Here is a 13,378-nt window from a genome sequence, read left to right as displayed (position 1 = left end):
TTATTAGTGATCCAACAGGCATATATACTCTTTGATCTTCTATTGCCAAGCCTTAATTCTGTGCTAAACTGCATTTATTACACCACGTTTGTTTTATTCTTCAGTTTGGGTAAACTGCCAATAGATGCGTAATGCCAATCCCGTATCATTAAACTATATCTGTTCTCTGCAGATAATGGCTTCAGAATAAATGGGAGTGTTTTCATAATCAACTACCGTTCCACATGGGCACAAATGTCAGAATCCAGCTCATTCTGGGAACGCTTTATTGAACCACTGCAACACCTGAATGTGCAAGGCATAATCCTATTTTAGAAGAGATTTCCAATAATATCTTAGGTAGCAATCATCACAATTGACTTCATGGTAAAAATGAAAATTACAACCCAGGTGTGTAGACAACTAAATAACACAAGTGGAAAGACCCTGAAGAGACTGCTCTCCCAAACTTTGGGAGGATGCAGCCAAGACTTATAAAGGTGACAACATCAGAATACATTCACAACATTTTTGTGGGTAAATCCTGCAACAATAGAAAGAAGAAAAGAAAGGCTCCCACTCACCTACAGTCTTGCCTGGGTTTAGGGATGTACCCTGGGTAAGCACCCTCTGTGATCAGTTTGCACATCCTGCTGTCTCGGTCAGAAGGGAGCAGAGTGCTGGGTTTAACAAGCAGTCCAAGGCAGTGATCAAATGTGTTGCGCTCTTCTGGTCCATCCTCCGTAAAGAAACAATGGCCCAGTGCATCATAACCCACAACATCCTTCACCTGCAGGTACAAAACAAAGGCCAAGTTTCATCCTTCAGCCATTACATATAAAGAAAAGACTTCATAGTAATAGCACTCCAGTATACTCTTGAACTCAGGGTGTACAAGCAAAAGCAAAAGTAAAAGCAATATCACTTTCTACTCTTAAGAGTTCATTGTATAAAATAAATTTAGATGTGGGTGTTGTTAACTAGAATTTGTTATCTTCCCAAAATTTAAATTCAGCTAGAATTTGTTGTCATCTAGGAAATGCCAGTTCCATTCTTTTGTCTATCTGCAAAATCAGACTATCTTAGCATGAGACTGGAAGAAACATGGGGTGCGGAAGTGAATGAAGGATGTCGGATGTTCAAATTACATCTGGGCTCATTCATCTTCACATAGAGTTACACAAGCAGCTACGTAAAATACATCTGAAAAATGCAGCTGAGCTGAAAAAATATTTTTTCAGGCTATCAGAGAGGTGGCAAGTCTTTTTTTCCAGACAGGCTGGCTTGTTTTAGCTTTGACCTGATCCTTTTTTCCAAGTTGTTGACAGAAGCTTTACTTGACCCTGAGACAAATCAGCTGGTGTTAATCAGTGCTGTTCTGGTTTGGGTTTCAACGGTGTTAACATCAGAACACTATTGTATTGGACAGAACAATACCCATCAGCTCACTGGAGGATCTGAAAAAACAATTTCAGGAGCAGACACTTGAACTCAAAGCCTAAGGCTTGGATTGGCTGGAAAACAACAACCCTCAGTGTCCAACAAGTTAGTTGTTAATATATATATCTGGAATATGGAAAATGAATTTCAAGCCTTCATGTGCCTGGTGAAATGCTGTCTGTCCTGGGGTCTCTCTTTGCTTGTCCCATCAGCCTTCACCGATTACCTACCTTTGACCTGGGAAACCTTTCTAGCAAAGCTTAGATAGATACCAGTGTTTTCCTACAAATGCTTCTTCTGAGACAGCAATCATGAAGGGACAAGTAAGATATTAAAATGGACACAGAACCCATTCTTTACAGGGTTGTTGAAAGATCTTAACTCCTAAGCACCTGAATTGCTTTTGCAAGCAGGACTGAGATTCTTCTGTCATCTACATGCCTCATCTTGAGGCCAGGAGAACCAATTTCAAATCAAATCCCAAGACTAGTGTTGAAATGATTACAAGAATGTTTTCACTTAAGAGAGAATACTTTGCTTGCCAAATCTACTGCAAGCTTACATTTGCACACACATCTATTATGTATCATCCATGCTCCAGTGTAAATACTCAAATCTCTGAACATAAGTCACCACAGTAAATTAAGCAGAGTTAAAATGACCTGCAAAGTGGTACATTCCACTAAAATACTTCACTAAAATTTACTGCTAACTTCTCTAATTTAACTAGATGACAGCTTTTGCAAGGTCGAGGCTTCTTTATTTAGGCATAAACAGTATGTACTACAGTGAACCATCCCTCTCTGGATACATGAGATGTCCCAGCCTTGCAATTATAAAGGTTTATGGGATAGCAGAACATCTCATTAGAGTGACCTCTTTTCAGATGAAGATTTCCAGTGTGTAGAGGAAGCCTTTCAATCTCGGAGTTGTTAAAATTGCAGACAGCCACCAAAGATAATTAGTTTTCTCACGCACAACAGTAACACTGGAAAAGCAAGTAATGGTGCTGCGACATTTAGATGATGGAAATGGTTTCCTCAGAGAAACATCAGCCACACAGAAAAGTCATTTATCTCTCCAACCAGCACAGAGCTGCACCAGGACTGGGATATGACAACTTGTGGCAATCAGATGACAGTGGGGCAAAGCCCACCACTATTCATGGGATGTAATGTTACAGGAGACTATCACTTCCCAGGAGTGAAGCAGAAAGAGGAACGTGCACTGGCAGAAGGGCTCAGAGCCAACAAACCCAATGTTGTCCTAACTCATCCCTGAAAGCCCACAGAATAACACGGAGTTATCAATCAGGGGGACCTGGTCCCTTCTGTCTCTGTCACCCTCCATTTGATGAATTACTTTTCCCATATCTCATCTCCCGCTCAGCTCTGACAAACATACAAGTTTCCTGTATGTTTTTTCATGCACAAGCCCAGTACTGAAATGTTTGCATTGCAAAAGAACTGCGTGTTCCAAAAGATTTTTTCCAAAGGACTTAATTTTTGATTAAAACCTTCTTAATGGTCCATAATCTTACCTTAACCATGAGTAATTTATAGCCAGATAATGCCCTCCGTGGCAAAACAACCACTGTGCAGTACAGCTGGATTACTAAAATCAGATACTGCTTAAGTAGTCACATAGCTCAGCCTCTTACTCCATGAAGTACAGTTCTCCCCTGGATCCTGACAGAGTGTTTTTATTGACCTTCATTTAATTTCTTGCACTAATGGGAGTTTCTATTTTAAGTTGCTCACTGGGGTCCAGTGGACAGAGTGGGAATCAGAGTAAAGTTTGATCCCAGGCATTGCAATGGTGTAAATAGGTGGTTTTTATGGCCAATGTATTAAACAAAACATTGGGTAATTATTGGAATTGTCAAGAATTATGCTGAGAATTTCCACAGATTTGTTTCCAAAAGGACCCTCTATGCCCCCTAGTGAATGTGAATTTGTAGACAAGCACAGAAAAACTCACTGAGGGAAATGAGATTCTGCTGGGACAGGGACTTTCAGCAGCACCACGCAGACCCACAGAAGAACAGTTCTGCCATCAGGAATAAATAGATGGCTCTTCAAAGCTTTTGCACAGGCATTTAACTACAGCCATGTGAAAAACCCCTTGGAAATCAATGGCCTACAGTTAAACACATCCTTAAATGCTACGCTATGCTGAGGTTTAACAGTCCACCTAGATGTTTTGCATGGCTATTTTCAAAATCTGGTTCATGTACATCATCAAGGAGAGTTTTCCCTCAGCAAAGCATGCTATGGATCACCCTGACCTCAGAGGGAATGAATGTTACCTGGGGGAAAAAGGAGCTATTTGCTGTCTGTACAAATGCTGCTCATGCATGTAGAAACAGGTAGTGTTGCCCAAGTCAGAAGATAGTAAGTAGGCAGCTAGGAAATGCACAGAATAATCACAGTACTCACCAGAGACCTATGTGGGTGCCTGTGAGCTTATCTGGGGCAGAAGGAACAGGAAAGGAAGGGAAATAGAATCGGAAAGCAGATGAGGAGATTGCAGTGGGATCACATGAAGAATCAAGGTTTGGAGCTGCTAACTGCAGATGTCTATCTGAGCAATGAAACACCATGTACGTGATGCAACCTACGGAGTGCCTGTTCTCTGATGAAACTGAACAAATAGATGGCTTTACTTCACTTCAGCTTTCAATTCAGCCATTAGCAAAAATTGAATGGTTAGAATAAAAAATAGGTTAAACGTAGAGTTTAGTATTGACAAATTTTGATAAATTACAATCAGCAGAGATTACATTCTTAACAGTTTAGATTTTAGATCCCAGAATCTAAGATTTCTCCAGGGTGCCTTTCCCTGAAGGGGAACCGTGGTCATTTAGGGAGCAGTGGCTGTTGAGTAACAGCAAGAGAGAAAGCTGTTTTCATCAGCTGCCTCAGTCTGTCTGAATTTCATTGTGTCATCATGGCTGAAAAGCATGAGCACATGCATCCCTCTGCCATGCATCTCCCAAAGTTGTTCCCTGGAGAAAGCACAAGAGACAGAACTATTTCCCAATGCTCTATACAAATCTATTTATCTGACCGGTACAAAAAATGCCAGGCACAGAGCATTTGCTTTGGCAACTATTAATGAACAAGGAATTAAGATCTCATGTCAGACTGATAAGCAGGGCTCTAGCTGGTCTGCAGTTCACCAACAGCTGTGCAAACTCTGTATACATAGATAGCGTGTTTATGGTGCCACTGGTAAGAGCCGTCTGTGGCACACAAATCCTGAAACAGTGCCCTTCTACTCTGCCTATTCACTGCATGCTCATCCCCTGTGCTGGTGACTTTGAATGGACAGTTCTCATATGACCCTGAGTGTCATATTTATATACTTTTTCCCTACAAGATGAGTTCAGTCACTAGATTTCATGTTATAAACTTAGAAGGACAGAGATCAGAAGCAGGATTCACAAATAGAAGATAAAAGCCATTCCTATTCCGGAACTGTCCTCACTTTAACTTCTGTGCATTTCAATTATGCCTGTGACTTCCATTTCCATTGCTGCCACTTTTGGAGGCAGTATCCTGCATTCCTTGCCAAAAGGAAGGCTTTGTATTTGAACTGATACTTCGGAAAAAAGTTGGATAGTCAAACTTGATGTTTATTCCATATCTTTAGCTACTCTGCTTTTGGGATAGATATCTTTATACTTCCTGAATGCAAGTAAAGATTTCTCTTTTCTCCTGTCTGGTTTTGTGAGTGGAGCTGATTGGATATATAGTTTCAGGAGCAGCATTCATTCAGAACATTCTGGATCTTGGTTTCCTTACCATCATCAGGTGGTGGAAAATACCCTATGTTAAGTTCTTGGCGTGGTTGGCTTTGAAGATATTGTCTTAAAATGATGGGGAGTTCAAGACTAATAAAGCAACAAGGGCTGGGACCAACACAACTTATTCCTATCCCAGAAGTGCCAAAGGAACAACTGTGCCGGGGAACAAAGGTGGGGTGGCAGTGAAAAAAGCCTCCTGGGTTCCGTACCATGCTCCAGGATGCTCAGTATGATAATGTTTCCCTCTGCACGCTTACAACAAAGAAGGTGGCATCTCTACATCTAAGGGAAAATCTGACTGTGCTCCTAGCACTTCTGCTGCACTGTAAAGTGCCTGATAAGCATAGGTCATTATATAGATTTATTCAAAAGGATTTTCTGTTGTGGAGATTAATTCTGACAAACCAGAGCTCTGTGAATGTTTAATGTTCTGAATAGCATTGCAAACCCAAAGCTTTATTATAGGAGAGATGAAGGATACTTAAACCTTCTGATTATTGTCTTTAAATAGTAAGCTCTGGCTATAGCCAGGTCCAACTACTCATTAGAGATGGGCTGGTCCACAGACATCCCTGCCCAACGACAAAAGCTCTGCCTGCTCTGATTCACACACAGCCTGCAGTGCCACTTTGTTTCCTCCTTTTTAAGAATGCAGGTTGAAATACACCTGGAACATCTATGTAATCAGGAGAAAGAGACAGATCCTATTTCTAACAATAAAACACCTTATACTGCAGTAATTAAGCTGTATTCACACTATGAGGAAATAAATTGACTGGTGCCTGGATCTATAAGGTAGGCATTGGGGTTTCTTACCAGCAAACCATTGGATCCGTGGATTGTGACACAGCGGGAGAAGGTATGGTGGATGGAGACATCCTTCACATATGTTGGAGGGTTGTAGCCTCCTTTCTCGTCTACATCTCCAGCCATGTGGAAGTGAATTGGGTAATGTCCCATTGTCTGCTGGCCCATATATTTCAGTTCTAGACCTTCAAGATGGGTAGCCTTAAAATCAAGACCAATCTGGAGAATGACAGAACATCAGTCAAGAAAGATAAAACGGTGTTGAGGGCAAGAGGGTGGGGGAATACAGGAATGTAGAGCAATGGATGTATCTGCTAGAGAGATTTACTATGTGTGAGACAGTGTATGGCTGCAGGGTAAAGGAGAGAGTCATGATAGCTAAGGTGACCATAGCTCTTCTTTGATACTGTCACTGCTGCCATGGCTACTTTTGACTTCATTCTGGAAGAAAAAGACATTTAGATTTAATGTTTCCCACGAGTTTCAGTCACTTGGGCTCAAAATGAACCTCCTGTTTGGAGCACCACTGGAATTTAGGGAAAACTAGAATTGGAATATGGAAGTTATATCCTGGATGGGTTAAGCACCAGCCTCGCTGGGCACTGTCTGCATGGGTGTATTTCAAAGCTGAGGGACTGGCAGCAGCAGTGGGGTGGATCTGCCGCAACACAGGGAGGGACTGCTTGCTCAGCAGCTGACACAAGAGATTCCTCCATTCCTGCAGCCTGACTTTCTCAGTACACGAAGGTGTGGCTGGGTGGAGAAAAGTGCAAGGGGAAGGCTCCAGCCCTACCTTGATGTGTCCCCCAAAGGTGTCGAAATCAAAGAAGGAGCACAACTTGCTGCTGTACTCATAGCACTGCCCCTCCATCTCGCCCATGATCACAACGTTCCTGCTCAGCAGCCCCACTTCTGCCCGCATGTCGACGCCATCAATGACTTCGCCAACGTGGAGGTACGCTGCTTTCCCTGCAGGAACAAGATCCATTTTCAGAGTTACTCTGCCAGCGCTGCTGGTTTCCCCTTGTGCTTCCTGTGGTGGGGTTGGTCGATAATGAAAAGAGCATTGGAATCAGCAAAAAACTGTTGGCTGGCTCCTCAAAAGGCGGAAGGCTGGAGCACAGGTGTCCCTCTATGTCCTGCTGAGACATTTTCAACAGAGGAAGTGGGATTTTTGGTCTGAAGTTGCTCCAGTTAGCCAGGGAGCTAAACCAACAGGCTGTCTGACAAAACACTTCTCTGACCTTAGAAAGAGACTGTGATCACTTCAGAACTGCACTTCAGAACCTCTCCCTGCCTGCTATCCTGAACTCTCAATTTAGATCTGTCTGCACATCTCCTGCTTGCTCCCAACACCTCCCTCTGCCCCGCACATAGGCAGCTGATAGGACTGCATGCCAGACCACATTGCCTCTAACCTGCCTCCGCAAACACACCTGGCTCTGTGGAGGGGTTAAAACCACAGAGAGCCCTCCCTGCCCTGAACAGAAAGGGGTGAAGCCCAGGCACTGTGGATGCCTAGAGAGCAAAATATTCTCTTTGCTGTAATTTCATTCAAACGTATTCATGCTCCTTCCTTCCTTCCTTCCTCAGCTTTCTGCAGAGAATGCAGTTGGAAAAAGGTTCATCTTACGGACTACATTCTGTATTATTCCAGTAAAAATAAGTAATAAACTCTTTAAGTAAACACTGAACTTTCAGGAATGCTACACTTGCATGTATTTCATTTCAGTGGAATCATTCAAAGCAGTAATTAGAAACAAATGGCAAGCCCAAAGCCTGGCTATCATTGTGAAGTACTTTGTGCTGCACTAGAAATGGCAAGTTGCGTGGAGGATTTTGAACGCTGAAACATTCTTGTTTTAACCAAAACACACTGCTATGACTTTATAACAAAGATAAGCAAACACCATTCACTCGCCCTTTCTGCTGGTGCTGGGAGCAGCGTAGTTCAAAAGCAATACTGGGATTTGGGAAAGGTTGGTGCTCCTTCTTGCTGCCTGCAAGGCAAGGTCCACACCACTGTCTTCCATGGGCACGGGGTGCTGTGGGAATTGGATGCTCAACTCCAAAAGTGACGGCACCAAGAGGCCATGGGTTTGCATCTCACTTGTATTTGCAGTTTCTTCCCTGAGCTTTCCCACAGAGCTGCCATAAGCCAGGTCTATTCAGGTTTGTGGCCAACATCAGAACCCAGCTTAGCCCCAAAACAGCTCTGCTTCCCTTATTCACTGCTATTTAAAAAGCAGTGGCAGCGGTGTCCTCTGCACAGGGATGCCCAATGCTGTACCATTGAGTAGCTCTGCTAGGAAACAGAGCCCAGAGCCAAATGGTTATGAAACCATTTTCAAGCTGTTACTTTTTAGTTTCCCTCCAAGCTGACCTTTCCTTGATTTACTGAAGTGCAGGAAGAAGTTCAGATAATCTGAAGAATGTCCTATTTCAAGCCACATCCCCAGGATTTGTGGCAGTGGAATTAGATGGGCAGTTTTGTTATTTATGTGCTGAGCTCTAGAATAATAAATGTCATGCTTGCATGTATTTAATTTAATTTAACACCAGTCCAGACATGCAAAATAGCATAAGTACTGGCAGGAATGTTAAATACGCATTAACCAGTTTCTAAATATAACTCCTTGGGTGCATGTTTTTCACTTTCTGCTTTTGCTGACTTGACTTGTTTAGAGATAAAAGGAGAGATGGAAAGCAATCCCCTTGCAATGTGAAAGTGGATTTTGAATAATAGCTCCTTTAACAGAGTTTTGAAAAACAAACCTCTCCTCCCAGCAGCCAGAAATCCAAGCTGCCCACGGCTGTGGGGCCATCCCACTGACACGGCTCACGGGAGACAGAGCCAGGCACGGGATCGCTCTGGTGATGTCAATTCCTGCTGGAAACTGGCACCAGGCACTTCCCATGGGGCCAGAAGCCCTGCGATGTGCGTCCATAGACACGTGGCACCTCCACTGGCACGGCCGGTGATTGGCATGAGGAAGGAAATCAAACAAAAGAGGCTGCTCCACGGTGTGCTTGGGCAGCTCACATGGCACTGGGAGCGTCCCACTGCAGGGCTGTAAACCTGAAGCCAGGCTGCTGCTCGTCTCCCCAAGGAGCAGTGTGACATCTGAGCATGGGCAAACCCAAGCCAGCCCAGAAGTGGTTTGGGGCAAAGAAAGGCAACTCTGTGCTGAGAATAGAGGAGGACTGTGCCTGCTGCTTCAGCATCAAAGCCATGCCTAGGATTGCCCAAGCAATTATGAGTGCAGGATCACTGATTCACCATCTCCTCTCTGAGCACATTCATGCTGCATCCCTCACGGACAGATGTTGCTTTGCTGGTGAGCCAGGCTTGTGCTGTGTTATAATCTAAACCAAACAAAGCCGTATGCTGACACAGATTACATCTCTCCACAACAGGCCCGTGTGATTGAGCTCAAAAGAACGCCCTGGCTTTGCTGCTCTTTGTCATACCAGTACCTTCACTTAGCAAAATGTTAATTCACAGGGAAAAATAAACTGCATTAATGTATGGGCTTGCTGACAAAGGTCTTGATTCAGCGAAATAGGAGACCACTTCCATACTTATGACTCAAGACAGTGACTATTAAAGTCACCAGTGCACTTAGTAGGGAGAAGGTAATTATTAAAAGAAAGTATGCATTAAGATAAACATAGATGATCCACTAATCAAAGACACACTTATGTCAACATCACAGCAATTCCGAGTTTCTCCAAGCTGTACAAAGCTCCAGGAAAACCTGCCATACCTGAACCTAACCCCAAAGCCTGGGCTCAGGCTTTATCACACTTGGGAAGGGTGGAAATGTAGAACAGTTTCAGAAGCTCCAGGTGTGGGTGGTGCTCTGGTGAGTAACACTCAGAGATGTCTCTAAAAAACCTCCCTGGTATATTTCTACTTTTCTAAATGCTTTGGCTTTAAATGCCATAAAGTGCCACATATCTCTTTCAGAAGTGAATCAGGCATCTGAAAGTCTGTATTTGGTGAAGATAAACTGGAGCTAAGACGCTTCTGGATTTGCTCTTTTTCCCTAAGGAGTTTTTTGTTCTCCTCCAGGCTCTGCGGATTAGACCTTCCCTCTCATGGTCTTTTAATGCTTCCCACACCAGAGTTTCTAAAGGGAATCATAGAATCATTAAAGCTGGAAAAGACCACTCGGGTTATCCAGTCCAACCATCAGCACACCCCCACCATGCCCACTGATCACATCCCTCAATGCCACATCCCCACGGTTCTTGCACACCTCCAGGGATGGTGACTCCACCACCTCCCCAGGCAGCTGTGCCATTGCAGCACCACTCTAAATACAAACTTGCGTGCTTAATTCATGTAACACAGTGACAATAAATCCTTCAGGGAACCTTTAAAACCAGTGCAACTCATTGCAGATGCCAGCCCACACTTCTGTCAGATTTAGCATTTTTGCCAAGCGTTTGTCATCACTGGTGGTTATGTCCCTGTTGCTTTCTATTTAATAATTGATAAATGTTCTCACAAACATCCTATCAAATTGTTCTGAATTGGTTTGATGGGATTTGCTCTTGCATGCCTCAAATGCAACACAGCATGGCTTGAGAGATCTGACCAGCCTTGAGTCATACATTACATCCTGACATCTTACTGAATAATTATTCCTTAAATTGAGGGAAAGCAGGTTTTAAGTGAAAGGACTTATAGTAAAAAGGATGAAGCTTTACAAGGAGTTCAAAGCAGTGCCCAGAGATAGAAGGAAAAGACTGCTGAACAGACTGCTAGAAAGGTGCCTTACACAATGCTTCCTGCCCAACCCTCAAGCACCAGGGATGCCTCAAAAAAAGAACTTCTGGCAAGTTCCAGCAAAAAATGATGTCAGCTTCTAAAGAGAACCCTCTAAATCTCTGAAAGTATCTGAATTTTGCTGGTAGAGTAACTTCTCCCACCTTCATAGCACACAATGAATGGTGACGCAGGCAGTTTCTGGGAAGATCACTATGTATCTACATGTTTAATTCAAAGTTCTCTACATTAACAAGTAGCTCCATCTCTCTGTAGTATTCACTGCCCCATAAGCAAGATTTAAGATACGTAGGCTCATAATAACAGATTCACTAATACGTGGGATAATTGAAGTAATTATGCTATGCACAAAAAGGTTTTTCTTGTTTTATCAAGAGCACATAGACACACAAAAGGGCATTTCATCCTTTCTATTCCATGGTGAAACTTATCAGCATTGGTAGTAACTTCACACAGTGCAGTGAAGATGCAGATAAGACTTGTTTCCCAGGGAAACTAGACCAAATACTTGATTTTCCTACTATCCAGTGCTGCCACAACACAACCCTTCCTTCCTTCCTTCCTCCTCCCTCCCTCTGCCCTGTGCCATCGTCCCTGCCCTTGGGAACCTGCAAGATCAAAAGGTTTTAATCTGTTCCCACAGAGGGGAAAAAAAATAAAAATAAAAATTCAAACAAAGGAGGTCAGTGGAGAAAAGTCCTCCATTTATCAGAGTGACCGTCTGACCAGGAGCAGGACCTGCCGAGCTGAGCCCTCGCCCAGGCTATGCTTCCCTGTGGGAACAGCAGTTTTGACTTGAGCGAAGTTGCTGCGATAAGGGAGCACATAAGATCAGTCCCTGCGTGTCCTCCCTTGCTTCCTATACTGAGATTGTCAGAAGTCTGGGTAGACACCCAAACCCTACTGAAAAAAATCCTGACGGTAATTGAGTATTTACTCTTAAGCTTTTTGGAAAAGCCCAGCCTCTAATCAGGCCACTACTAGCCAGTAAAGCAAGTAGGAGTTTTCAGCAGGAAGTATCAATATAAATGGGGCAGGACCTAAACAATAAGTCTGACTTTTTTGTCCTAATACACTAAACTATGTCTATTAAACTACTAGCAAATGATGAGAGCACCAATTATAATTAAACCTTCTTACGCCAAGTGACTGCCACAACAAATCAGCTGTCCACACAGATGAGTTTTTCTGCCTCTTTTTAAAAAAGTCTCTAAGTAGTTCAGACCTGAAACTCAAGTTTATTTCCAAAAAAGAAAGGATTAAAAAAAATAGAGATTAAAATGAACACAAACCATCTGGGTAGGAACGGTTTTATCATTTTTCTTTTAAAGGACAGACTTCAGGAGTTCTCAGCTGCTAAACTAAAACTCTCGAGATAATCAGGCCACGCCACTGACTACAAATGACATCCCTTGAGACGCCGTGTATAAATATATCTGCGTGGAAGCCTTTTCTCAGGAGGAGCAAAGCAGTCCTGAATAACTCACATCAGGAAAGGAAGCAGACATTTATGACAAGTGCTTTCCAAATGCAAATCAGAGCTGAGCACTGCTGCACAAGCACAGGGGGATGCTCACCTAGCATGGAGATACCACCCCCTGGCTCATTAGTGTTCCTTATCCTGTCTAATTGCACATCATGGCTCAGGGCAATGGATGTTAGGTGATGGTTAGGCATGGAGAAAGTCAGGGATCTCCTGGCTGCTAAAGACAGGACAACTCAGCCTTCCCTTGTTTTATTTCATCAATGCTGAACTTAGAATCAGGCAGATGATCTTATTTTCTGGTGAGAGTGTGCTTTTGCTACAAGAAAATTGGATGTGATTGTTACTACTGGACCAAATTTTGCCCTGATTTATATAATCAGTGAAATCCCATTGACGTCAATGAAGTTGCCTGGATATAAGTAAAGGCAGACTTTGGCTGCAGTGCTCATGTCATTTGTGGTAATAAAAGGAATGTCCTAATTCTCCTAAAGAGTAATTGGAGACCAAGAGCATAATTACTTTAACAAGTGTTTCCACTGCTTCTTTACTTGAAAATCACACTAACTTTTTTCGTAGTTTTTAACCCCTTATTAATTTCTTTAAACTAACTCAGTTGCTGTTGTTATAGAAGATAAAAACAAGATTTTTTCAGATCCATTAGATTATGGGAATTTCAAGAGATTTATTTCTATGTCATCTTTATTTTCACTGACGATCTTCCAAGATCATCTTCACGATGTAATTTGTAACATACTGGTCTGGTACAGTTTTTCCAACAGCTCAAAATTACTACAGAAAAACATCCAACTTGGAGATGTGTCTTCTTTGAAACTACTAGTCATTTTAAGTCATAAGACTATGATACATTCATGCTGTGAATAATATTTTTCTTGGCTTGACGGGCAGCTCTCTTTCAGACTGTCTAACAATGAATGGCGAGAGCCCTGTGGGAGGCGGCTGCCAAAGGAAGCACATTCAATACCTTCCAGAAGATGTTGCATCAGAGATAATGCAGCTCTTTGCACAGAAGTGAGCAAACTCCCTGGTGCACTGGATGTTCCAA

The 13,378-nt window shown here is 42.8% G+C and overlaps 1 protein-coding gene across 5 annotated transcripts in view; it reads right to left on the bottom strand.

Moving 5' to 3' along the window:
• Positions 1 to 13,378, bottom strand: part of LOC125697977 (cell migration inducing hyaluronidase 1) — a 110,730-nt gene that overhangs the window by 28,719 nt on the left and 68,633 nt on the right. For all 5 annotated transcript variants that reach the window (XM_048955693.1, XM_048955697.1, XM_048955694.1 and 2 more), the window contains exons 12-14: positions 6,828 to 7,003; positions 6,044 to 6,253; positions 564 to 769 (exon numbers count right to left, since the gene is read on the bottom strand). In XM_048955693.1, the coding sequence (XP_048811650.1) occupies positions 564 to 769; positions 6,044 to 6,253; positions 6,828 to 7,003 (592 nt within the window). The remainder of the gene's footprint in view (positions 1 to 563; positions 770 to 6,043; positions 6,254 to 6,827; positions 7,004 to 13,378) is intronic.

Source organism: Lagopus muta, chromosome 10 (genome assembly GCF_023343835.1).
Source record: "Lagopus muta isolate bLagMut1 chromosome 10, bLagMut1 primary, whole genome shotgun sequence".
In the NCBI taxonomy this organism is placed as follows: domain Eukaryota; kingdom Metazoa; phylum Chordata; class Aves; order Galliformes; family Phasianidae; genus Lagopus; species Lagopus muta.
Note: the sequence above shows the minus strand (reverse complement) of the source record. Positions and strands in the feature narration are given on the sequence as shown.